The sequence below is a fragment of the Carlito syrichta genome, unplaced genomic scaffold (genome assembly GCF_000164805.1).
Source record: "Carlito syrichta isolate Samal-C Ts95f unplaced genomic scaffold, Tarsius_syrichta-2.0.1 Scaffold313380, whole genome shotgun sequence".
In the NCBI taxonomy this organism is placed as follows: Eukaryota; Metazoa; Chordata; class Mammalia; order Primates; family Tarsiidae; genus Carlito; species Carlito syrichta.
The window spans coordinates 895522-922940 of NW_007257476.1; the positions used below are offsets into that span (position 1 = coordinate 895522).

The 27419-nt window shown below is 43.8% G+C and overlaps 1 protein-coding gene across 8 annotated transcripts in view; it reads left to right on the forward strand.

The window, feature by feature from the left end:
• The window catches only part of NCOA2 (nuclear receptor coactivator 2), a 303080-nt gene extending 276254 nt beyond the window's left edge, over nucleotides 1-26826 (forward strand). For 5 of the 8 annotated variants that reach the window (XM_021718737.1, XM_021718742.1, XM_021718743.1 and 2 more), the window contains 8 exons: nucleotides 2957-3122; nucleotides 7138-7416; nucleotides 7606-7683; nucleotides 9428-9869; nucleotides 12105-12282; nucleotides 12875-13073; nucleotides 16073-16162; nucleotides 22941-26826. In XM_021718737.1, coding sequence (XP_021574412.1) covers nucleotides 2957-3122; nucleotides 7138-7416; nucleotides 7606-7683; nucleotides 9428-9869; nucleotides 12105-12282; nucleotides 12875-13073; nucleotides 16073-16162; nucleotides 22941-22952 — 1444 coding nt within the window. In that variant the 3' untranslated portion in view covers nucleotides 22953-26826. The remainder of the gene's footprint in view (nucleotides 1-2956; nucleotides 3123-7137; nucleotides 7417-7605; nucleotides 7684-9427; nucleotides 9870-12104; nucleotides 12283-12874; nucleotides 13074-16072; nucleotides 16163-22940) is intronic. The other 3 variants (XM_008070377.1, XM_021718741.1, XM_021718740.1) reach the window with 2 other exon arrangements.
• The last annotated feature ends 593 nt before the right edge of the window (nucleotides 26827-27419 follow it).

Genomic DNA, 27419 nt, shown 5'->3' on the forward strand with positions numbered 1-27419 from the left:
CGGGCTCAGGCAGTCCACTCACCTCAGCCTCCCAAAGGCGCGGGATTACAGGCTGAGCCACCGAGCCCGGCTAAAGTTATATTTCTAACATAAACGCCTTTCTCAGTTCATCGTAGCACAGTGAGAGGTTTACAGCTGAGAGCAAAGTAGGTGGGCCATGAGAGGATGGGTGGGGCCTGGTAGAAGGTAGAGGCTCAGCTGGAAAAAAGTGAAAAGGAGGGAGTAAACGCCAAAATGGACCTTCTGGTGAGGGGTGGCATCTTCTGGAGGGAGATTACTTGCCCCAGGTGACTGAGGCTCAAAGTGGAATCCTGGGCATTCGGTTAATTGCCAAGTCATTAATTACCAAAGATGTTGTGTCCTTGAATCCCACCATCACTACCTCCCCATCCCAGGAACTTAGCCATTTTCCTGGGAGAGCTGAAGAACCACATAAAAACTTTGAGGAGGGCTGGTGTGCTCAGTAAAGGGTGCTTTCGGAAGTGGGACCTCAGAGCTTCACATCAGGAGAGTCAGAGCGAGACTGCAAGCAGGAAGGTTGTGGGAGAGTGTTCTGAGAGGCCCAGCTTGAGTTGAAGAGGGCCTTGACCAAAGGGGGAAAGCTTGGAGGTACTGTTTTACTTGGTAATCTGTGCATTTGTTTGTTTGGTTTTTTTTATTAAAAAGAAGCATGCAACAAAAGTTATTATCATGATGTGGAAATTGTTTACATACAAACAGACGTCGGATTTGTTGTCTTTGAGCTGCATTGCTGGTCTAGGGGTGGAATGGTCTTAGAGGCACGAGACAGTACCCCTGCTGCCTGTTGACTCTGAGTTCCAGTCAGATGCAAGACCGGGAAGCCTGCTGTGCAAAGTTCGTGATACCTTACACAAATTCGATTCCACACACCTGTCAGCAGTGGAGAAATCTGGAGGGTTGTGGGTGGGTTGTGTATGAATGCAGCTTCGAAACTAACCAAAGTTGAAAATTACAAATAAAACTAGGTAAAGAAAATACTTGAGTGCCTCATTTAACTAGCATCTTTAGGGATGTGGTCTCGGGCCTAAGAGAACTTGGTAAATAGCCAACATCTGCCCTTGACTGGCATGAACTCTATTTTGTGACACTCTTGCTATATCCATATGTCGGTCACTCTTTATTGGGGAATTTCCTCCTCTCTTGGCTTCTGTGGCAGATAGTTCTGGGGTTCTTTCTCTTGTGGCCACCGTAATGCAACTCCTCCTTCCTCCCCCTCCCTGAGAGCAGCAGTGGTAGAGCAATCCCATCACACAGGGTTTAGAAAGTCAGTGCTGGGAGAATGTGGACCGGGAAGAGACACGGGAGGGAGCCTGCAGGTGACAGGCAAGAGGTGGGAGGAGGAAGAGCACGCGCCTCTGAGGGTCTGGGTGGGCGCCCTGCTCTGTCGTGGAACTGGGCTGGCCACCCAGCCTGGTCACGATGCCTCAGAGCTCTTGGAAATGCAGGCTTGGAGCCAGGGAGAAGTAGGTGAGGTGTAGCCTTGAGGGGACACTCAACTGGGTGATTTTGTCTTAAAGGAACTAGGGGTGATGGGGAGCTAGATTGTTATTCATGCAGTCTGTTTTAACTGTTAGTTTCAGGATTCAGGCCAAAGTAGCATATTAGACCATCAAAAAACGTGGCACATTGAACTGGGTTAGATCGATAACTTCATCCCTTAATAAGTGTATTCTCTTTTTTTAAAGTATGATTTCCACTTTATTTTTCTCCAGATAGTTGTTCTTCAGTCCTTAAGCACTCAGCTCCTCACATGGGCTTTGGTGGAGGTCGTGGGGCAGCACCCGCAGGTCTGAATCAGGGTGGGGTGTTCGGTCCTTGCGGCCTTCGTGAGACCGATTCCTCACTGCCTTGCTGTGAATGGCACAACTCACACAGTAATGCAGCTTCACATACAGCTTGGGAAGCACATGGGCGTCGAAGACCCTCGCCTCAGAAATGTCCCTGACAGCTGCAGCCCCCACTGGTTCGGATGGCGAACTTCTCAATAGCCTTATCCTTGGGCACGCATAGGGCGCACTTTGTGCAGCAAATGGGCAGTGTGTGGCTACGGCCGTGTTGGCACGCCCATTGTTCCTTCTTTTCTTTGTCATCTTGGAAGCAAGGACCCGAAAAAGGCAATAAATGTATTCTCAACTTGCTTAATGAGTTTGCTTATCTGTAAGCTTCTGTTTTCACCAAAACATCATGTAGTAACTCTAAGAGTACAAAACAGACTTTTGGTAAAATACAAGTATTGTTCTCCCTCTCAGAAGCCAGAATTTATATAATAACATATAATTTTCACATTCATGATCCACTTTCCTAAGGCTAACAGGTACACTTCTTGAGGGCTTTAATAAACATTTACAAGGCCTGCTTATGCGTGACTAAGAAATCTCCTATCAGCCCAGCCAAGTTTAATCTGGCTGCAGCTGTGCTCAAGAACTGGAATGCAGCTCGTATGCTGATAGGTCTTTAGTCTCTCCCAGGTGGGTCATCATTGCCTCCTATAGAACAAGACTTACAGCAGTTAGTGCTTCCTAAAACAGTTCAGAAAAGTCCTTTCATTCCTTCAGTGCAGAGTAAATATATACAAGCTTGAGCCCCTGAGCCGTCAGCATAGGTTTGTGGCAACAGGATGGGCAAGCACCCTGTTCGTGTTGCTGTCCCAGTTGCAGTGTCTGTGATCTCCAAAGTGGTTTAATCTTGCTAAGACTCAGCTTTGCCAGCCATGAAATAGGAACAAAACTCATGCCTCAGTTGTCAAGGTTTATGTCTGGCCTGTATTAGGCACTGAATAAAGTACGTCGATTATTTCATATTGTCATTTTGTTCTATGTTGGGTTTATTACAAGGACCCTGGAAGTCAGTTGATACTTTTGCCTTTGAGATTTAAAAAAAGTTCTCTAATCAACTAGCTTTTTCCTTGACCCAAGGTGAATATATCTCTTCACAGGCAGCCCTTCGGCAGCTCCCCAGATGACCTGCTGTGTCCACATCCTGCAGCTGAGTCCCCCAGTGATGAGGGGGCTCTCCTAGACCAGCTCTATCTGGCCTTGCGGAATTTCGACGGCCTGGAGGAGATTGATAGAGCTCTGGGAATACCTGAACTGGTCAGCCAGGTATGCAGCAGGGCGTGGAATGGGGGCTGAGAACTCTGGTAAGCTAAGGTGGCCGTTTTCTGTTGCTGACGGGTCCCTCTGCCATTTGCTTTTTAGAGTACTGTTTCTCACCTTGTAACGGGCCGGCCCTGTTTTCTTCCTCCCCCTTCCTGTTACTCTCATGTAAATTTTTGCCCAAGACTGGGAAACATTGAGAATGAGCTTTATGTATGATTTGGGTTATTGAACAGAAAAGGCAAAAACTCCAGTCCAGTTCAGCTAGTGTCCGTTCTTGCTGACAGGGGGGGACACACGAACCATGGAAACAGAGAAGCCACGAATGACACATTGCTACCAGTGACCTAGAATCCTTAAACCTGGAAGCTGGTGTGAGCATCTGTAGCCATGACCACCATCCTACACCTGCAGGCAGGTGATAGGAAGTTCTTTGTGCTAAAAGAACACTTTGCCCATATGCTTCCACAAGTCACTTTAGGAGTAGCTGAAACTCCTGAATCACTTTGATCTTTGTGTAGATTCAGCCCACAATAATTTTGAGGATATTTAAGCATAAATGGGAATATTAAAAAGCTAACTAGTCTTACTGAGCATATTTAGCTTTCCTCCTCCTGGTAATCAGTTGGTTACTTTAAAAAGGCAAGTCTCAAGCCGGGTTCGGTGGCTCAGCCTGTAATCCCGCGCCTTTGGGAGGCTGAGGTGAGTGGATTGCCTGAGCCCGCGGGTTCGAGACCCGCCTGGGCAGCGAGACCTCATCTCTACAATAAATCAAAAAAATCAGCCGGGCGTGGTAGCGCATGCCTGTAATTCCAGCTACTTGGAAGGCTGAGGAGGAAGGATTGCCAGAGCCCAGCCGGTCGAGGCTGCGGTGGCCGGGAGCGGCCACTGCACTCCAGTCTGGGCGACAGAGTGAGACTCCAACTCAAAAAAATAAAAAAAAATAAAAAGGCAAGTCTCTCATGTGAGTACTTGAGAGCAATAATGTAATAAATAACCTAATGCAATCTTGTGAAGTAACAGAGCACTACCTGTACCTGGCCATGCAGCTAATGTGTGAAGTGGCACAAATTGGCTGACTGTGTCAAAAGTAACCCAGAGGCAGGTATGGTGGCTCACGCCTGTAATTCCAGCACTTTGGGAGGCCAAGACGAGAAGATTGCCTGAGCCCAGAGGTTTCACACCAGCCTAGGCAACTTGGCAAGACCTTGGCTCTACAATAATCAAAAAAGGTTGACTTTTTTGGTAGTCCCAGTTACTTGGAAGGCTGAGACAGAAGGATTGCCTAAGTCCAGGAGGTCAAGGCTGTGGTGGCTGTGAAGTGTGCCACAGCACTCCAGCCTGGGTGGCAGAGTGAGACACAGACTCAAATTTTTAAAAAAAGAGTAACCCAGAAAGACAGCTCTTGCCACTATCTTCCTCTCTACTCAGCATGAATCATCTTTATTTCTTTTTTACCAAAAAGTACTTTCCAGCGTCCAGTCTACTTCTTGGTCGTATGACGTGTCTTCAGGTCTGTGAGAATGGCAATGCAGAGTCATTGGAGACTTCTTTGAAGTATTAAAATTAGTCTTGTCATAATTCCCACAGCTTAGCAGATATAAGTGGGAGTTAAGACTTGTCAATTCATATTGAAAACAGCAAAATGGAAAGAAATGACTCGAGATTACATGATAGAACCTGAAATAAATCAGAAGGAAAACGGAGCTTAAATATTTCCTGTGTGGCTGGCTTTCTTTGCCTTTAGTGATAGTTAGAATTTAGCAGTATTATTGCTACCCTTGAGTTTGTCTGCATGGCATTTAAAAATGTGATCCTTGGAGTTGCTGAGTGACTTACAACATTTTTATCAAAATTGATGTCATATCATCATTTGATGCTTCTTATTCACTTGTGTTATTTCTATTTTTTGTCTCATCAAATCTACCATCATTATAATATTGTCATGAAACTAAATCATGGAAATTAGGTAGGGAAATTTGGAATGCAGATTATTTGTACTCATATTCAGGTTCTGAGACAGTTTTAGTTACATAGTCAGCAGTAAATGGTTTCCCCTGCTTAGGCTTCATCCCCTGTTTAAGATTACCATAGGAGGGGCAGTGGGCCCTGACTCTCATAGCTTTTTTGTTTTTTGAGTTGGAGTCTCACTCTGTCACCTAGACTGGAGTGCAGTGGCGCTCCCGGCCACCGCAGCCTCAACCTGCTGGGCTCCGGCGATCCTTCCGCCTCAGCCTTCCAAGTAGCTGGAACTACAGGCATGCGCTACCATGCCCAGCTAGTTTTTTTTATTTTATTGTAGAGATGAGGTCTCGCCTGCCCAGGCAGGTCTCGAACCCGCGGGCTTGGGCAATCCACTCACCTCAGCCTCCCAAAGGCATGGGATTACAGGCTGAGCCACCAAGCCCAGCTGACTCTCATAGTTTGAGCTTAGGCCTGTGCTGATCTGAGCCTAGGGTGATACGACACTTGACACTTAAAGAAAACTTGACAGTGTTACTGCTGCTGGGATCTTTCCCTCCGATATACCATTAGGTTTATAGCAATTACTGCTAGAAGTATAAGAAGGAAGAAGAGAATTAGCCATATACACCTTTCTCCTCTACACATAGACACTTCCAGGACTACCTGGGCCTGAGGTATCCCCCTGGGGGAAGTTCTGAGTTTTTTTTTAAAAGAAATAAAGATGATTCATACTGATTAGAGAGAAAGACAGTGGCAAGTGCTGTCTTTCTGGGTTAGCCTAAGAAGTCAAGAGTGACAAACACAGTGAGGTAGTGAGAGGGTGATGGCAAAAGGTGGGGCATGTAGGAAATTCTAACAGCCAAAGAAAGCAGTTAAGTTAATAATAGGTAGCATGTCATGATCCGATCCAGATTACAAACTGAATTGGAACCTACCACATACTAACTGGATGGGCTTATTGCAATTTGCTTCATGTCTGTGAGTCTGAGTTTTGTTAATTGCCAGATGGGGTAGAATGGTGGCCAGGCCCTCAACACCACTGATCCCAGCTAGGTACTAAGGTGGTTGTCTAATTAAAATGAATTATAGCTGGGCTTGGTGGCTCAGCCTATAATCCCGCGCCTTTGGGAGGCTGAGGTGAGTGGATTGCCTGAGCCCGCGGGTTCGAGACCCGCCTGGGCAACTTGACGAGACCTCATCTCTACAACAAATCAAAAATTAGCTGGGCATGGTAGCGCGCGCCTGTAGTTCCAGCTACTTGGAAGGCTGAGGCAGAAGGATCGCCAGAGCCCAACAGGTCAAGGCTGCGGTGGCCAGGAGCGGCCACTGCACTCCAGCTTGGGTGACAGAGTGAGACTCCAACTCAAAAAAATAAAAATAAGCCGGGCTCAGTGACTCAGCCTGTAATCTCGCGCCTTTGGGAGGCTGAGGTGAGTGGATTGCCTGAGCCCACGGGTTCGAGACCCCCCTTGGCAGCGAGACCTCATCTCCACAATAAATCAAAAAATCAGCCGGGCTGGTAGCGCACGCCTGTAATTCCGGCTACTCGGAAGGCTGAGGCGGAAGGATCGCCAGAGCCCAGCAGGTCAAGGCTGCGGTGGCTGGGAGCAGCCACTGCACTCCAGTCTGGGCAACAGAGTGAGACTCCAACTCAAAAAAAATAAAAAATAAAAACAAAAAATAAAATGAATTATGCAGGTATGAATAAGCTATCAAGAAACTGGCACTTCCAGGGGATATCTGTGTTTTCAAGTCCAGGTCAGTCTAATTGGCAGAGTAAGTAGGAGCATTCTGTAGTCATGGCCCATTTCTCTGCCTTCCCTTGGAAGCAGAGCTTCTGGGGGTCATGCTTGACCCCTGCTGCTATTTCTTTTCCTATGTTACTGGATCTGTTGAGCTAAGGCATTTTCTAGCAGGAAAAGTGGAGTCAAGCTAAAGGTACCTTTGTGTAGGGAGTACAGTATAAAAGGCTTCAAGTCTATGGCAGTGAGAGACAGCAGCCTTGTATGTACTTTGTGTTTCATGGTTTATTTGTTACTTGGGGCTTTCTCTTCAGAGCCAAGCAGTAGATCCAGAGCAGTTCTCAAGTCAGGAATCCAACATCATGCTGGAGCAGAAGGCCCCTGTTTTCCCACAGCAGTATGCGTCTCAGGCACAGATGGCCCAGGGAAGCTATACTCCCATGCAAGATCCAAACTTTCACACCATGGGACAGCGGCCTAGTTACGCCACACTCCGTATGCAGCCCAGACCCGGCCTCAGGCCCACCGGCCTAGTGCAGAACCAGCCTAATCAACTGAGACTTCAACTTCAGCATCGCCTCCAAGCACAGCAGGTGTGTTCCACGGTGCCTGGGAAGTCAGGTGTGGTGGGTGAAGGATGCAGGGAAGTCGTGCACCAGGTGGCCCAGCAGTCCAAAGGCATGCGGCTGTTGGGTTAGGGAGGGAAGTTACTTAGGAAAGGTGATTTAGAGTAAAGTGTATTCTGTTTTAAAATGTATTGATTCCCACGTGTGTGTGTTTAGAATCGCCAGCCACTTATGAATCAAATCAGCAATGTTTCAAATGTGAACTTGACTCTGAGGCCTGGAGTACCAACACAGGTAAGGGAGCAGACCAGCCATGAGCTTTCCTTGTGTCCTATCAGCTTCTCTTGACATCTCTTTCTCTTTACTAACCTGAGGAGAGTAACTTCATAAGCCATGAGATCCACATCTATACACTGGCTCTGTCTTGCTGCTGTTATCTACCTAGCTTGTCACTTTTTTAGTTCCCTTCGAATGACTGCTATTATTGTTGCCAGGTACAGTCGATTTTTTGTTATTCTAAGAAGTTATGTTACATAAGATGAGCACAAACACTGTATCAGAGAACACTAAACTAGTGCTCTTAGGAGAAATACAGGATTAGGTTCCACAAGCCTCTGGTCACAACATCATCAACCAGCAAACATAACCTTGTTTTATGTGGTTTCTGCTTTAAGACATATTTAATGTAGATATACTACTGATTTATTAGCATAGAACTCACAACCAGCAGCACCATAACTCGGGCCTGAATGAAGCTCCCCTAACACGCCTATTTTCTCCACAAGACGCCTCAGAGCCTCTTGCACTTAGGAATACTAGACAGCTCTTCAGCACTATGCCTGGGGGCCATTTTAAGCAGCAAAGTCACCAACAGAAAAAACCAAAAATGCAGAAAACTTGGCACTGAATAGACCACAGAGAGGACACTTGATTACAGCGTGAGAGCTGACATGAAGGCAGCGTGTTGCCCTGTTCACCCTCAAATGGAAGGGTGCACATTGGGCATCTGAAATGTTTCATCACGTGCCCGTGTCCGCAGATGACCACCACAGAGCCATGAGTATTGGTTTTGGGGTTACAAATAAGCCTTAGTGAGTAGGCAGCTTCACAGATTAATTCAAGAATAATGAATTCAATAAATAATGAATTCAAGAATAATGAAGATCAACTGTATCTTCTTAAGACCCATAAGCAGCCTCCTGCCTCTCACTGGCAGCAGCGCCAGGATGCCTCCTTATCCACCCACCTTCCCCCCTTCCTCTCTTCCCTCCGACTCTATCCTTGCCTCGTTAAATGTTCCCAACACCTTCTCTTTCCCCACTCTCCTCCCTGTCTTCCTGCCTCTGTTCAGCCTTTTCTGAAGTGCTCCATAATTTTGATTTTGTTTCTCTTTAGACATGACTCTCGCTTGAATGAGACTCTCAGCTGCCATCTTCAGGGTTCTTATCACAGAGTCTTATAGAAAGGACTATGTTCTTTTGAGGTCCTTTAGTTAATTGTGTCCTTAGAAAATGAGTTATTTGGGCCGAGCGCAGTGGCTCACACCTATAGTCCCAGCACTTTGGGAGGCTGAGATGAGAGGATTGCCTGAGCCCGTGGGTTCGAGACCATCCTGGGCAACTTGGTGAGACCTCACCTCTACACTAAATCAAAAAATTAGACGGGCTTGATGGCACGTGCTGTAGTTCTGGCTACTTGGAAGACTCGCCTGAGCCCAGCAGGTCGAGGCTGTGGTAACCATGAGTGTGCCACTGCACTCTAGCCTGGGCGACAGAGTGAGACTCCAACTCCAAAAAAAAGAAAGAACGAAAATGAGTTATTTGGTACTAGCATTGTCATAGCAGGGTTTTGAAATAATCATCATCTCTTTAGAACTTAGAAATTCGCATTCTCAGTCACCAGTTGTTCCTCTCATGTAATTTTATTTTCCAAGTAATTTTACACAAGACAGTACCAGTTGTTATCCTATCTAATATTCGCTTTGTTTTTTAATTTGTGTCTACCCCCAACGTTGTCTTCCGTGTTGGCCCGATTTCAGGCACCTATTAATGCCCAAATGCTGGCCCAGAGACAGAGGGAAATCCTGAACCAGCATCTTCGACAGAGACAAATGCATCAGCAACAGCAAGTTCAGCAACGCACTTTGATGATGAGAGGACAGGGGTTGAATATGACCCCAAGCATGGTGGCTCCTAGTGGTATACCAGCAACTATGAGCAACCCCCGGATTCCCCAGGCAAATGCCCAGCAGTTTCCATTTCCTCCAAACTACGGTACTGGACTTACATCCCTACCACCTTTCACCAGTCCTTTCTCCCCGGTGTCCCCCAGTCCTGGGTCACAGCTCCTCTCTCACAGCTCTTTGCATGGCTCCCAGATGAATCTGACTAACCAGGGAATGATAGGAAACCTGGGAGGACAGTTGGGGCCTGTCAGGAGTCCCCAAGTCCAGCACAGTACCTTCCAGGCTCTCAGCTCAGGTACCACCTTTTCTCTGAGTGCAGGTCTTACTTTAAGAATGACCGAAGTAAGTGTGTATGTGTAGAGTGTATCTATCGATGGTGTGTGAGTGTGTATGGATATATCTGTCATGTCTATGTCTGTGAACATAAGTGTATATATGTATATGTATTTATACTTACTTATATTTGAAAGCCTCTGAGTCTGACTCAAACAAATCAATAGATAGATACAAAATGTTGAAAGATATCTATACAAGGGAGGACCCAAAAAACCCAGAATTTATCTTTTGGAGGGTGGGCCCCCTGTAGTACAGACTTCCCCTACCAGGTAGGTGTGGTGGGAACCCATTCACATCAGTATACCCGCTTACACTGTTGCAAGAGGCTGCGTTCAGCTTCAGTGCATTTTTTTAAGATCTTTTCAGCACATTTGCCCATTTCATGACAGGCGGGTTTACGAGGGCACCGCCCACAGCATGCTGAGCGGTCGACAACTTTTGACCAAAAACGGCAGGACTCTCTCGCCCTGCCCTCTCTATTCATCCGATCTTGTCCCAGCGACTTTTTTCGGTTTGCTGGATTGAAAAACATGATCAAAGGGAAGTGTTTTGCTGACATGAGAGAGGTGAAACAAACTACAACAGAAGCACTAACAGGCATCAAAATTGACAAGTTCCAAAGCTGTGTTGAGGAGTAGAAAAAGCGTCCTGATGGGCATATCGCATCAGACGGAGAGTACGCTGAAGGTTACTGAAGTTTAAACGTGTAAGAATAAATACACAATTTTTTATAAATTCTGGGTTTTTGAGGGTCTCATAAATTTGAATACTGTAGACATTCTACAACTTTTGAAAAACAATTACTTTACAGATTGTACCAAATCTTTAATGAATAGATAATCCTTGAGGAGTACTGTATAGAACCCACAGTGGGAGACCTCTTAGTTCTCTTCATATTGATTTGTTATTTAATGTCAGTCTTAAGAGTTGAGATACTTGGTGTGTAATATCATAAACATTAATGTTTATGTGCATGTCATGCTCAGTTAATAGTTGAATTATTGCTAAAACTAAGTGCTTCCATTAATGTTAATACTCAAAATGATTTTCCCTACCCTTTGCCAGAGTTGTCTATAAATAACTATTAAGTCTGTGTTACCTAAATCCAGGTCTCCTATTTTCTTTAAAGAAACAGATAATGTGCAGCTTTTTTCTGTTTGATCTTAAACTTTTCTTTTGTAGCTAATTTAAATATAAGTTAACCATGCATGTTTTATAGCCTTCTAGGCAAAAATGTACTTGCCATCTTTGAAATATTTGAAGAAGTTGCTTCTTTGTTTCCGGCTCCATCCTCTGTTTCCTTGATGATAACTTAGAAGAGTCCACTAAAAGTTATTTCTTTCTTTTTAGTGTAAAGGACACTTGCTCCTAAGCTGAACAGGAAGCATGCGTTGAATTTTTTTTCTCATTCTTGCTAATCTTGGATAGCACTAAAGTATCACAGAGCCCTTTATAAAGACAAAACAAGCTAACCATTATTCAGTTACTCATTTTTTAAAATGCATCCATCTCATGGAATGACTTATATTCACTCAGTGGAAAATCATTCAAATGTGTTGACTTTTGATATATAGCTGAAAATGCAGACAATCTAATTGTAGTGATAAATACAGATTTAAAGATTGCCAGCCGGGCGCAGTGGCTCATGCCTATAATCTCAACACCTTGAGAGGTGGAGGCGAGAGGATTGCCTGAGGTTCAAGACCAGCCCAGGCAACTTGGCGAGACCTCGTCACTGCAAATAAATCAAAAAGTAGCTGGGCATGGTGGCACGTGCTTGTAGTTTCAGCTACTTGGAAGGCTGAGGCGAAAAAGATAGCCTGAGCCCAGCAGATCAAGGCTGCAATGACTGTGAGCTTGCCACTGCACTCCAGCCTAGACGACAGAATGAGACCTTCACCCAAAAAAAAAAAAAGATTGTTACAGGGCATGGTGGCATGCACCTGTAGTCCTAGCTACTCGAGAGACTGAGGTGAGAGGATTGCTAGAGCCCAAGTATGGAGATTTTTTTCTCCATGCATTTATCCCCACTTGAAATCTTTCATAATGTATGTAATTAATCAGCACTTGATCATGTATTTGAAAATGACTTTTTATGCATACTTAATTTGGAATATTCTCTTTTGCCTCCCGTCTCTATGATAAAACTAACAGTCTCTTTGGATGTCTGTTTGTTTTTGTTTTTTTTTTTAAGGAATAAGTCAGCAACCTGATCCAGGCTTTACTGGGGCTACGACTCCCCAGAGTCCACTTATGTCGCCCCGAATGGCACATACCCAGAGTCCCATGATGCAGCAGTCTCAGGCCAACCCAGCCTATCAGGCCCCCTCAGACATGAACGGATGGGCGCAGGGGAACATGGGCGGAAATAGGTAACACCATGTTTCTGTGTCTTTTTGAAGTAAATGATCACCAGGGAAACTTTCTATAGACTATCTGTCTCTTTCCTTATTATTTTTTTAACTTATTTGCTCAAGCAAGCAATGTCAAGTAAACTGCTGAGTAAGCCAGTTGACTTTTCCTAGGGCAGGAGTCACCAAAATTAGAAAAGCTTAGCAACATACCTTTTCCTTTGGAGTAACAAGAACACCTCTAAGAAAGTACCACCCATCAATGGGGATCTACTGGGGAAGGCAGTGACCTAAGAGCCATCCTTTGCCAATACATGTGATAAGAGCAAACAGAAAGCTCCTTTGATGCAGTCCTGAAAATGGAGAATATACTTCAACTGGCACAGGGATGTTATGAAAAGAGAGAAGCGTGCTCACACCTGCAGTGTCATTGAGCGCGGCTTCCCCTGCTGTCTCTGACCCCACCACCTGCAGGCCATCCCGCTCTGGGTTCAGGCAGTCGGACATACTCACACTAAAGCAGACACCTGGGAAACGAGTACTCTAAACAGCTGTCCTGTTTGCAGACACATCGCGCTCTAACATTTTGTTTAATCTTTCCATTATATTCCAGCATGTTTTCACAACAGTCTCCACCACACTTTGGGCAGCAAACAAACACCAGCATATACAGTAACAACATGAACATCAACGTGTCCATGGCAGCCAACACAAGTGGCATGAGCAACATGAACCAGATGACAGGACAGATCAGCATGACCTCAGTGACCTCCGTGCCTACGTCGGGGCTGACCTCCATGGGTCCCGAGCAGGTGAGCATCAGGAGAAGCTTCCTGTCTGCTTCTGCATTAAATGTGTCTTTTCATGTACCTAACTTCAGCTATCAGCTCCCACATTTATTTTGAAGAGTGTTTTTTCACCTTATTTTCACTTGTGTTTGTGAGATTAACAAAGATGCTTGTTACTGACGAAATAAAGATGAGAGGACTTCTGACTGACCAAGGAGCGTTTAAAGTATCCTTAACTTTCTTATCATTTGCATTTCTCTTATTTGAGGAATTTAGCACTATCTAAAATCAATCTCTAGGCCAAGTACAGTGGCTCACGCCTCTGCTCTCAGCACTTGGGAGGCTGAAGTAGGAGGATCACTTGAGTCCAGGAACTCGTGCCTGCAATGAGCTACGATCGCATCACTGCACCCCAGCCTGGGCAACGGAGCAAAAGACCCTGTCTGGGGAAAAAAAAAAAAGGTTAAAATGAATCTCTAAAAAGGGAACAGTAATGTGCTTTTTAAATAATTTTATTTGGGGTTTATCATTTAAGAACTGATTTTCTAGGCCAGGCATGGTAGCTTATGCCTGTAATCCCAGCACGAGGCAAGAGGATTGCTTGAGTCTAGGAGTTCAAAACCAGCCTTTTGTAGAGACCTCATCTCTAAAAAAATCAAATAATTATCCGGGCATGGTGGTGTGCACCTGTAGTCCCAGCCATTCAGGAGGTTGAGATGGGACGATTGCTTGAGTCCAGGAGGTTCAGCCCGGAGTGAGCCGTGATTGTGCCACTACAGTCTAGGCCTGAGCAACAGAGTGAGAGCCCAACTAATTTTCTAAATGTAAAACGAGATGAAAAGCAAGGACCAACTTTAACTTGAAATGATCCTTCATTTATGCAGGTAGACTGACACAGATAATCCAAAAACTATTCTTTTTATTTTTTTATTTTTATTATTTTTTGAGTTGGAGTCTCACTATGTCGCCCAGACTGGAGTGCAGTGGCCGCTCCTGGCCACCGCAGCCTCAACCTGCTGGGCTCCGACGATCCTTCCACCTCAGCCTTCCGAGTAGCCGGAATTACAGGTGCACGCTACCACGCCCGGCTAATTTTTAGATTGATTGTAGAGATGAGGTCTCGCCTGCCCAGGTGAGTCTCGAACCCGCGGGCTCAGGCAATCCACTCACCTCAGCCTCTCAAAGGCACAGGATTACAGGCTGAGCCACCGAGCCCGGCTAGAACTATTTTTTAAAATATTTTCAGTGTGGATACCATGATTTTTTATTTAATTCTGTTTTGTTGAATAACACTGAAATGATTCTGCTGTCTGTAAGAACACACCAGCTTCACTAGGTGGCAAAGAGACACACAGCATTTGAGATAGTAGCTAGCCAGCCTGGAATTCAAAAATCTGTGGCTGATCCAGAGGTTCACAAAGATGAGGTTTACAGTTTTACCATGGTATGATAAAAGATCTTCTTTCTTTTTTTTTTGAATTGGGGTCTCACTCTCGCCCAGACTGGAGTGCAGTGGCATGCTCTTGGCCACTGCAGCCTCAACCTGCTGGGCTCCAGCGATCCTTCCTCCTCAGCCTTCCAAGTAGCTGGAACTACAGGCGCGTGCTACCACACCCAGCTAATTTTTTTGATTTATTGTAGAGATGAGGTCTCGCCAAGTTGCCCAGGCAGGTCTTGAACCCGTGGGCTCAGACAATTCACTCACCTCGGCCTCCCAAAGCGCAGGATTACAGGCTGAGCCACCGAGCCCAGCAATCTTATTTCTTTAAAGGCTCAAAACACTAATCACTCTACTACTGATCCTCAATAGTTCACACAAAATAAAGATGTGTTAGGGACCTTGATATCTTATTTCATATATGGAGAACCTGCAGCCGCATGGAAGGTGTGAATGACTTGGGCACTAGGTCATTGACAGCACTGTGAATTTCTGTCAGAACAAGATTGTGAGGATGATGAAAGATTGAAAAGTTCACTTAGATACATTTAATTCTGATACTAGTAAACCACAGTCTTTGTGAAGACTTACTAATTGTTACAGAGCTTCAGTGTTTTATTCTATAAAATGATTAATAAAAATGGAAGGTGGGTCACGAGAAATGTAAAACCCTTTGCAATGTAAGAGGGCTGTGTGCTTATAGTAACAGCTTGTACTTGTTGAATTGATGATAGTTAAATTTTATTTGGGTAAATTAAACAGACATAAAGTCAAGAAATATAGACTTTTATCTTGTCGGTGGAAAACAATGTAAGATTGATGGTGAATTTTCAGCACAAATGGGCCCGTGGTGATTCCTGTTTGCTTGCTGAGAAAAAGCACACAGAGCCAGGGCCACTGAGCTGGTCCAGGTCAGCCCGCCCAGAAATAAACTGATGTGGCTTTAGTAACGCAGATTGTTTTGAAATTTTTGCATGAATTTAAACCTTTTGAGCATCAGACTTAATTTGGGAGCCCAAAAACACAACTGTCATGTATCTCCTGATAAAATCATTCCTCTGTTAGCATCTGTGATTTATAAAAGAAGCATATTTTATTATATTCTAGCATGTTTCACAGTCTGCTTGTTCAGAGTAAATTCACAACATCCAGCACTGTTTTGGGTATTCACACTTGCTGTTATTAATAACTTGCCGAAGGATCCTCTAAGATAACTACAAAATCCCAAATGTGAACCATGGGTCTAATTTGAAACAGCAGAAAAAGTGAACAGATTTGACATGAAAATGTCTCTGGTGTTATTGTCTCTGATTTTTTTGTTTTTTTGTTTTGTCTATACAGAATCCAATTAAATCTTAATTTTGAAGACTGCTAATATATTATTATTTTCATGTTCTTTCATCCTCCCCCAAAATACATACCTGGGAGAAGAGGTGCAGGGATGATCCCGATCCCTTGTTAGGTGTCCCTTTTCCCGGTGTTATGCTCCTGAAAACAGGGACAAGGAAGCGTGATGGTTGGTTGTTTCCAGCACACTTTGGATGTCCTGCTCCACGTAGCCACTGTTGTGTCTTATCACCTTCAGGTTAATGATCCTGCTCTGAGGGGAGGCAACCTTTTCCCAAACCAGCTGCCTGGAATGGATATGATTAAGCAGGAGGGAGACACATCACGGGTAAGAAACAACAGAGAAATGCATGAATGTGGTGGGCAAATGCACATGAAGATTTCATAGAACACAATTGGCATAGATGTGTGAATGACTATTTCTTGAGTTCATTTTAATTGAGCTGATGGAAGCATATGAATTAAAATCACTAATTTGGCCCTGTCGTGATATTATTATAGTAAAGCACAAATAGAGTAGTAAAGAATTGACCATGTTGGGGCAAACTTTGATTTCGTTTTTCATATATATATATATATATATATATATATATATACACATTTTTTTTTTTTTTTTTTTGTTGGAATCTCTCTCTCTGTCACCCAGGCTAGAGTGCAGTGGCACACTCATGGTCACCTCAGCATCAACCTGCTGGGCTCTGGTGATCCTTCCACCTTAACCTTGCAAGTAGCCAGAATTATAGGCACACACTACCACGCCCAGCTAATTTTTTAGTTGTTGTAGAGTCGAGGTCTCGTCAAGTTGCCCACAGGCTCAGGCAGTCCACCCACCTCAGCCTCCCAAAGTGCTGGGATTACAGGCAGAGCCACTGAGCCTGGCTAGCATGGCCACTTTTCAGAGAAATGTAGATCAGAACCACAATGAGATATCCTACCCCAGTCAGAATGACTATTATTAAAAAGACAGCCAAATTCAGTGGCTCATGCCTATAATCCCAGCACTTTTGGAGACCATGCAGAGGGATTGTTTGAGCCCAGGAGTTTGAGAACAGCCTGAACGACATAGTGAGACCTCGTCCCAAAAAATTAACAGGGCATAGTAACACAGGCCTGTAGTCCTACCTACTTGGGAGGCTGAAGCAGAAGGATCACCTAAGCCAGGATGTTGAGGCTGCAATGAGTTGTATTCATGCCACTGCACTCCAGCCTAGGTGACAAAGTGAGACCCCCCCCCAACTCAAAAAAAATAACAGATGTTGGTGAGATGCAGAGATAAGGGAATTCTTACACACTGTTGGTGCGAATGTAAACTAGTTCAGCCTCGACTTCTGAAAAAACTAAAAATAGGATTACCATTCAATCCAGCAATCCCACTATGGGGTACCTATAAAAGAAATCAGTATATGGCCAGGCACGGTGGCTCACACCTATAATCCCAGCACTTTGGGAGACTGAGGGCAGCCATTTTATTCCAGAAGTTCCAAAGAACTTAACCTCTGAGCACTTCATATCTTGGGTGGGGGGAGGCCAGTCTTGCATTTCTCTCCCTGAATATACCACGACAAGGTCAGCCTGTCTCTGCCATCCCCACTTGGTGTGTAATGGTGCAGCCTAGGCCAGGGCTTCAGCAGAGGAGGTGCCCTGAGAAAATCACTCTGTAGGGCAATACCTCAGAGGCACTACATGGGCCCAGTCTTTCACTTCTTTCAAGAGTCCCAGGACTTAATCTACCTTGTATTGTTTCTCCTGCTGCCAAGTTGCCTCCAAGAAAAGACTTGCCTACTAGAAAGCAGAGCTCAGATGGTCCTGGATTCCACCTTTTCAAAAACTACAGATGCGCTGGGTGTGGTGGCTCACACCTGTAATCCCAGCACTTTGGGAGGTGGAGGCAAGAGGACTACCTGAACTCCATGGGTTCAAGACCAGCTTGGGCAAATTGGCAAGACCTTGTCTCTACAATACATTCTAAAAAATTAGCTGGGCGTGGTGACAGACACCTGTAGTTCCAGCTACTTGGAAGACTCAGGTAGAAGGATTGCCTGAACCCAGCAGTTCAAGGCTGCCATGGCCGTGAACATGTCACTGCCCTCCAGCCTGGACAACAGAGTGAGACTCCAACTCAAAAAAAAAAAAAAACCAAAAAACTACAGAAGCAACCCAACATGCACTGAGAATTTATTGCATTCCAAATTTTCTGTAAGAGGTTAAATTGAATTCCCTCATTTAAACCATACCAAACTATCTGATAGAGCCACTGACTTGAGAGTTCATTGACTTGCCCGAGGCCTTGCAACACCAAGAAGTGAACCCAGCCAGGCTGACCCTTGAAGGTGCATTCTTCTCTTTTTGTTTTTTTTGTTTTTTTTTTTTACAAGTTGGAGTTTATTAGGAGAGAGGAAAGCTCTCAGCTGCAAGAGGTGACCCAAAGGTGGGTTGGCCTACACATGCATTCTTAACCCCTGTGCCATAGTGCCTGCTTTCCCAAAGGGAATGCTGAGCTCTGGTGAGATTTTTCTAAGGGTTTCATGCAGATAACATTGGAGAAGGCCAAAAAGGAATAATTTCCTTCTTTGGTGCCATTCTCTTTCACGTAGATCCTGAAGGGAGGAGAGAGACATCCATTAACACTGGGACAGACAGTAAGGATTCAGCTGAGACTTAGAAGAGTCCCCAACCTCGGGCATTGGTAACCTCCAGACTGAGGAAAAGGAATGGGCCTTTTGGCCTCTGATGTCCCAGGGTCTGTACCAGGCCCTTGCTGGATATTTCAGACTCCCCACCTTTTTCAGATAGGGAGGCAGACTCTCAGAGTATTAGGTGATTTACCCAAGGTCACACAACTAGGAATGAAGACTTAATTAGGGAACGGGTGACCAAGAGCAGTTCGACTAAGGGGAAGAGTGTCCAGCTGGGGAGGGTTGCGCCTGCAAGCAGCAGTCCTAAGAGGGGAGGGGACCACCTTAAGCAGCCCCCTCCCCAGTACTGCAGTACTGGGCCTGGTGGCAGGCTGAAAGAACCAGGGTGTTCACCTCTGCGCACATCCAGTTGCGTGAAAGGTGACTGCTGAGCCCAAGGTGGAGAGATTGGCGCTAGGATTTCAAACAGCAGCTTTCAGTAAATACAGAATGTTCACTCTCCACCAAAAGTGGCTTTGGGGCCAGGCGTGGTGGCGCCTGCCTGTAGTCCCAGCTACTCGGGAAGCTGAGGCAGAAGGATCACTTGAGCCCAGGAGTTCAAGGCTGTGGTGAGGCATGACTGAGCCACTGCAACCCAGCCTGGACCACAGAGCGAGACCCTGTCTCTTAAAAAAAAAGTCTTTGGGACCCATGGTGAGTCATGCAGCCCAGGCAGTTACACCTGCCCACCTTCTCTGGCTTTTCCAGTCCCCCTATTGAGACTGTTCTTACCAATAAGGCCAGAGAACAGTCTGTTATGGACACCCTTGTTTCCTCCAGAGTCAGGCATGAAGTGAATCCGGTCTGATTCATGAGCATTTGCCACTGTACTACTGAAATGTGCCCAGGTAGGAGTTTAGTCATCTTCATCTTTGTGTTCTGTAATGTGCTCTGCCACTGTAATGAATCAGGAAGTTTTCCAGAATTTTCATTGGTGATTGGTTATATTTGTTGAACTAGAAACCACTGACATCCATTATTAATTGAGTCTGTGTTCCAGTTATCTTAAAATGGAAATGGTAATTGTACCTTGCTTTAAGCAGAGCTATTATATGCAACTGTAGATTTACTCAAAAAACCATGTGGGGCAGGGCAGTTGTTTTATTTAAAAATTCCTCCTTTTGTAAGGACTTATTGTAATATTCCTTTATATTTACATATATATATATATATATTTTTTTTTTTTTTTTTTTTAATTGGAGTCTCATTCCATCCCCAGGCTGGAGTACAGTAGCACAGTCATGGCCACCCCAGCATCAACCTGCTGGGCTCCAGCGATCCTTCAGCCTCAGCCTTCCAAGTAGCCAAAACTACAGGCACACACTACCACACCCAGCTAATTTTTTTTTTTTTTTGAGTTGGAGTCTCACTCTGTCACCCAAACTGCAGTGCAGTGGCCGCTCCCGGCCACCACAGCCTCAACCTGCTGGGCTCTGGAGATCCTTCCGCCTCAGCCTTCCAAGTAGCTGGAACGACAGGCGCGCGCTACCACACCCAGCTCATTTTGATTTATTGTAGGGATGAGGGCTCGCCAAGTTGCCCAGGCAGGTCTTGAACCCACAGGCTCAGGCAGTCCACTCACCTCAGCCTCCCAAAGGCGTGGGATTACAGGCTGAGCCACCGAGCCCAACTAATTTTTTATTTTAGTGTAGAGAGGAGGTGTCGCCAAGTTGCCTGGACTGGTCTCGAACCTGTGCAGGCTGAGCCACCGAGCCCAGCCTTTACTTATACTTAAATAGATCAAAATTGAGTTTATGGCCTTGACTGCTAAACACTATGTGAACCTGAAGATAGGCTAAAAATAAATAAATAAACAAATAAAATGGAGTTTACTGATTAGCAGCATTGCTCTTGCATAAAGAATGATTGTAATGACTTGTGTTTACTGCTGTTTTAAAAGTTGGTCACTCACTGGGTTGGCCTTTAGTTCATGATCGTGGTGATGACATTAGCCGAGCACTTACTCTTAAATGCTGTATGTACATCATTTTATTTCACCTTCACAACAGCTCTAAGACGTGTTAGACACAGAAAGGTTAAATGACCCCACATCCTAAAGTGACATGGCCCCCAAGCAGGGTGACTCCAGAAATACATTTCACGCTCACCGTTCTCCTTTAGCAAGCTAGTTCTGGCTAGCAGCTGCTCACTGAAAGTAGTCCGCGTTAGCAAATACTGCTTTAAAGCTGTTAAGCCTTATAAATCTAATAGGGCATAAATACTTCTCAGTATAATTTTATTTTCTGGTCGAACTGGAAAATTGAGGAGTTTTTAAATATTTTAATCAGCATCATGGAGTACTTTCATATTAACTCATGTAAGTGACACAGGAATATATATTCAACTTTATATTATTATAAGGGACATTAAATGTTCTTCTCGGAGAAGAAATAAAATCACTGTTACTCTCCTAAGCTCTTTTTAAGCTTAAAATTGTGCTCCTGACCAGAGGCTAATGTAATTTCACCTTTCTTTTTCGTTTTTTTTTTTTTTTTTTTTGAGTTGGAGTCTCACTCCATCACCCAGGCTAGAATGCAGTGGCATGCTCATGGCCACCCCAGCAACGACCTGCTGGGCTCTCAAGACACTTCCGCCTCTGCCTTCCAAGTAGCCAGAATTACAGACATGTGCTACCACACCTGGATAATTTTTGAATTATTGTAGAGACGCGGTCTCGCCAAGTTGCCGGGTTGGTCTCGGCCTCCCTAAGTGGTGGGATTACAGGCTGAGCCGCCGAGCCCGGCCATAATTCCACTATTGACCACTAGAACTCATGATCTAGCAGTCGTTTCCCCGGGGCTCTGTTTGGGGTGCCAAGGTGAAATAAGTTGCTTTGGGCTGACTTCCTCCCTAATCTTACTGAAACTGGAAAAATCTCTAATGGCCCTGAAGTGTTAGAATTCTCTGTCTAAATATCTAAACCCCAGAAGCAATTGTTACATGTTCCCACAGCACCTAGTTTTTTCCACTCACAGAACTCAGATCACATTGTTATGTGTCTGCCTTGCCTATCCAGCAACTTTTGTGATAGCAGCAACCTAGAATGTCTTGTTGTGGTTATAACTCTAGCACCTGGCACATAGTAGATGCTCAGTTAATACATGCTAAGTGAATGAAAGCTTTTCAGGGGAAGATAGACAATAGCCAGAGAGAATCATTGACAGATATGCTTGCACCAACCAAAGAAACACCTCCACCTAACTCTTGGTCACTCTAACTTTTGTTATTCGGTCACTCATATCGTCAGCATATAGCAGCCAGAAACTAGCAAAAACACCCCTAGAGTCAAAACTTATGTGGCTTGCTGAAGCCAGGGAGAACATACCCAGAGAACCTTGGAAGTATCTCATAAGGGAAAGTCAACAGGGACATATTGGAGGTGGGTTGGTACTGGATGGATCTGAGGAAGGATTGGTGGCCCCTTCTGGATTAGATGCCACCAGAAAGCAACTGATTGAATTGCTGGGTGCCTCAGTAATCTTTGTTGAGAAGATGGGAGAAATGAAATTGAGCCAGGATGTCGTTGATAGGAGAGCAGCAGTCATCCAGGAGAGACTGATGATTCGTTCACAGACCATGCCCTGTAGGAAGTAGCGAGTAGCATTTGTCAGGCCCATTCTTGTCCCTTTGGAAGCATTGTGTTGAGTTAGAAACAGTGCCATCTGCTTGTCCACATCCAAAGCAAATGTACCCACCCATGTGCAGCCTTTGTGCTTTGCAGTATTTAAAACAGTCAAGGACCAAGTGGGGTGGCTCACACCTGTAATCCCAGCACTTTGGAAGGCTAAGGCGGGAGGATTGCTTGAGCTAAGGATTTTGAGACCAGCCTGGGCAACAGTGCAAAACCTTGTCTCTAACAAAAAAACAAAATTATTTTAAATGAACTGGAGCTGGGCACAGTGGTTCATGCCTGTAATCCCAGCACTTTGGGAGGCAGAGGCGAAAGGATAGCCTGAGTCCATGGGTTTGAGACCAGCCTGGGCAACATGGTGAGACCCTCGTCTATACAATAAATCAAAAAAATTAATTGGGCATGGGTACGTGCCTATAGTTCCAGCCACTTGGAAGGCTGAAGCAGAAAGATCACCTGAGCCCAGCAGGTCAAGGCTGCAGTAGCCATGAGCATGCCACTGCACTCCAGCCTGGGTGACAGAGTGAGACTCCGATTCCAAAAAACAAAATCGAGTGTGGTGGTATACTCCTGTAGTCCCAGCTACACTCAGAAGGCTGAGACAGGAGGACCCCAGGAGGTCGAGGCCGCAATGAGCCATGATTGTGCCACCACACTGCAGTTTGGGCACCAGAGTTAGACCCCAGTTCAAAAAAAAAAAGTAGAACAGTTGAGTATTTTGATGTTGCTGCGATGACTTTGTCATGGTTTCATCAAAAGCTCGAAGATAATTCACAACTTTTTAACCTGTTTTCCCGCAGAAATACTGCTGACACTGAAGGTTGCCGGTTGCTTCTTTCTTCTGCTGACCAGGCCCACTTGCTCAAAACACTTACCCGTCTGGAGAGCTGCGTCTGTCTGCTTTGACCCAACTGACCTGCCAGCCGGTTCTGCCAGAGCGAGATCAGCAGACAGGCCTGGGCCCCGGCTCCCACCGCGGAGTCTGCTGGGCTGGTGCGGGGGAGCGGCCTCTTCTCTCACCAGTCTGAAGCTCGCATCCAGACAGTCGCTCAGTCTGTTCACTGCATTCACCTTAGTGCAACTTAGATCTCTCCTGCAAAGTAAATGTTGACAGGCAAATTTCATACCCATGTCAGATTGAATGTATTTAAATGTATGTATTTAAGGAGAACCATGCTCTTGTTCTGTTCCTGTTCGGTTCCAGACACTGGTTTCTTGCTTTGTTTTCCCTGGCTAATCAGTGTAGTACAAAAGATTCAGATTTCATCTGGGGGAAAGGAAAGAGTTTTTTAGAAATTTAAAGTAAAGGTGGTTTCAGTTAAAGCCTGCAATTGGGGTGGCAGCCGGGCAGACACGAGGGACAGCGCGCACACACCCAGTGAGTGAAGACCAATCAAGTCACAGTTGTGTCTTTGTAGAAAGCTCTAAAGACCATGTTGGAAAGAGTTTCCAGGTGTTGAACAGATGAAAAGGAGCCTGTGAGAGGACTGTTAATATTAATAAGTATTTGTCCTTCTTTTTTCCCTTTGTTAAAACCAAACTAAATCACTTACATCATGAATCGAGAAGAAACCTTTACCGTTTCTGAGTTCCCTGTAGATTGATCAGACAGCTTGAATTAGCATCTTTCTTCCTCCTGTGATCCTGACTCTTCCCTCCCCCTCTCTGCCTTCCCATCTGCCCTAATTTCATTCATTTAAAAAAAAATACATATATATATGCATATATTTATACATATATATATATATGCTACAGAAGCCAGGTAAGCCCTTTGTTTCCTTAAATATTTTGCCAGCCACATACCAATTGCTAACTATTGAATTTCAGAAAAACGCATTTACTGGCAAGGAGGAGAGCAAAGTTAAGACTCAACACCAACCCAGCTAAGGACACCTGCTTTGGAAGCATGTTTTTCTGTTCCCCAGCAACTGTGGCCTCCAAAACAGGAGAAAATGCTAGTGTGTTAAATTGACAGCAGATATCACGACAGATTTAACCTCTGCCATGTGTTTTTTATTTTGTTTTTTAGCAGTGCTGACTAAGCCGAAGTTTTGTAAGGTACATAAAATCCAATTTATATGTAAACAAGCAATAATTTAAGTTGAGAACTTAAGTGTTTTAATTGTATAATTTTTGTGAGGTATACATATTGTGGAATTGACTCAAAAATGAGGTACTTCAGTATTAAATTAGATATCTTCATAGCAATGTCTCCTAAAGGTGTTTTGTAAAGGATATCAATGCCTTGATTAGACCTAATTTGTAGACTTAAGACTTTTTATTTTCTAAACCTTGTGATTCTGCTCATAAATCATTTATCTAATCTATATGATATGCAGCCGCTGTAGGAACCAATTCTTGATTTTTATATGTTTATATTCTTTCTTAATGAACCTTAGAAAGACTACATGTTACTAAGCAGGCCACTTTTATGGTTGTTTTTCTTGCCCACTCTGGTAGGGGAATAATCTTTTATTAATTGGTGTCAGTTTCAGACAACTGCAATACCAAGAAACTGATGACCTTTTATGAGCTATTTCTCCTCAACCCCTAATACACACACCTTTCTTACCTAAATTTCAGAACGATATCTTTTTGATGTCTAAAAAGCAAAGCATTTTATAATATCTCATTAGCCAGGCTTTTTAGGAACAGAGAAATTTTTCCTTGAAATTTGTTTATTCGTGGCAGGGTGAAAAATGTACAAACTACCCCTATTTATATTTATATCTCTTTCTATATGTATGGATTATGGAAATATAGAAAGAGATATAGCCCAAAGATAAATGGTAGACAGTCTGAAAGTGTTTCTCCATACTAAAGAAACTTTCTGAAAATTTGCATTTCGCTACTTGTGTCCACTTGAGAGGGATCTCAATACAGGGAGGTGGCCAAGGAACAGCACTTCTCGGTGGCCGCCAGTTCATACGTCCCCTCAGAAGGCTCGACCTTGCCCCGCCCAACCCTTGGGTTGCCCAGCTGTGATGGCAAGACCGAGCAGATGTTGGCCCAGAACTCCAGGACCTCCCGTGGGATGACGCCCACGTGGCACGCAATTCAGTGTGACCGGTTTCAAGTTAATTTTTAGAGATCGGTGAATCAGAATGACTTTAACTTCACATAGCACAAAAGAGAAATGGAGTTTAAGCTGGATTTGTTTTGTTTTGAGTTTCAAGTCCCTTTTCGCTATAGCACCGTCCAGAACTGCCTGTGTATCTTATCGTGTATCCATCGGCCCACTTTGTTTTCACGTCAGTCCTAATTCAGACAAATCTGCAAACCTGTGACATTGGTGACTTACAGTGACCGTTTTAAGGATAAGAGATGATAGCTTCTCTTACGGTTTAGGCCGGGTCATGGATTTTGTTTGACATCTGATTAGGAGAAGAAAAGTAAGTGAAGGAATCCTCTGATCATATTGATCACTACAGAAGCAAAAGCCAAATCCAGTCCCTTCATTATCAGTATTTCTCATGCTGTACACAATAAATTTGTTAGACTGAGTACTTGGTTTTTGTTGACTAGAACAAATAATCAGTGTTTTGCTTATATTACTAAATGTGAAAAACATAATGTGAAAAGTATACATACATTAACTTGGTTGTAAAACTCATTTAAGTGTTCATGTAATGTGATAAGTTTAAAAAGTGAAGTGAGCTGTTTTACTACAATGAATTCGTTTGACTCAAAGGTTAAAATGCCCCTCCCTCTCTGTGTATCTCTTATGGCCTGTACCAATTGAAAGCAATGTTTTTGCCGTTTATATAATGCAATTTTTAATCTGTGTTCAAAAATGGAGTTCCTATGGGCTTAACACATGAACTGGGTGGCACAGACCCACTTGCAGAACCCAAAGATACACAATCGATTTTGAAATGCAACTTAAGCCATTAACTGTTGGTGTGAATTTAACATTTTCTAGTGTTTGTATGGTAGTATGCTGCCGAAGAGCAAAGCATTCTCTGCACAAAAGAAAATTACTGTAGTGGCTTCGATTTTAATTAGAATTTTCTCCCTGGTGTTTCTTTATAGACTAAAACAAAATCTTTTAAGTTTCTTACTACAGGTAAAAGCTATGTGCAAGAACCTCAAAATGCTAAAATCTAGCATAATGCCTTAGATCTGTTTTTAAGTCTTGTATATTCCTACATAGCTGTTCGATGTATTATATTTGTATAGTGAATTGTGTACAATTTTTGAATAAGTGCATCATCACTTCACCTTTATGTTGTTGAATAGTGATGATGATACATTTCTTCAAACACTTAATTGTCATTTTTTTCCTTTGTCATTTGTGGGTTTTATTTGTACAGTTCCTCATGAAGTTGCATCTGAGATGTGTGTATATGAAAAGATTATACAAGGGTAAAATTAAGCAATATATTAACTATGGTTCTTCAGGAGAAAGCTTACAGTGTTTCAGGTTGTGATTTATTTTCAAAATGGAGTTGACTCTGAACATCACTTTGTTCACCTGCATTGATGTTTGTATTTCTAGTGTGAGCAGTTTATGCAAAGGTAGATATATTCAGAGAAGTTTTAAATACATTTATGCAAGTTAATATTGCTTTGCTGATGCTATTTGCTTATTTGATGTTAAATAATGCTATTGTAAATAAAGAATTCTGTTGTTATTGCATCATTTAATAAATTTTAATGCCTTCGGGTTTTACATGGCTTTAGAGATTTCCGTGTGTTTATATTTTATCTCCTTTCATAATTGCCTTTACATTAAAAATACCATACTTGTTATTTAGTGATTTCTTACGTTTATATGGTAGTTGACACTATTCACAGCACTTTAACATTTAATTCTCCCAATAAGCTATTTTATAGAGTTTTTCCATTTGAAGCCAAGAAGGTGTGTCTTGTTTATCTAGCAACTTAATGGCAACTGCAGGCCAAATCTAGTTCACTAAGCCCTGAATGATGTTCTCTCTTTACCATACTGTTCCACCTCCCATCCCCAAATCTCCAAAAACATATGAATAATCTGGACTTTAGACATATTTATTAAGGTTATACAGTAAGTCCCCTACATACGAACCTTCAAGTTGTTAACTTTCAAAGATGCAAGTGTGCATGTCCAGTCATGTAAGTTAGTTCACATGTCTGGCGTACATTGTCACATGTGTGCATCCTTTCCAAGTGGTGGTGCTTTTGTGTACTTCATGATACTGTATAGAATACAGCAGTATCTTTATTTCAAGCCCAGGATGTCTGGAATCAAGCGTGGAAGCAGCAGTGAAGTCACTGGTACTGTATAGCCAATTGTGTTA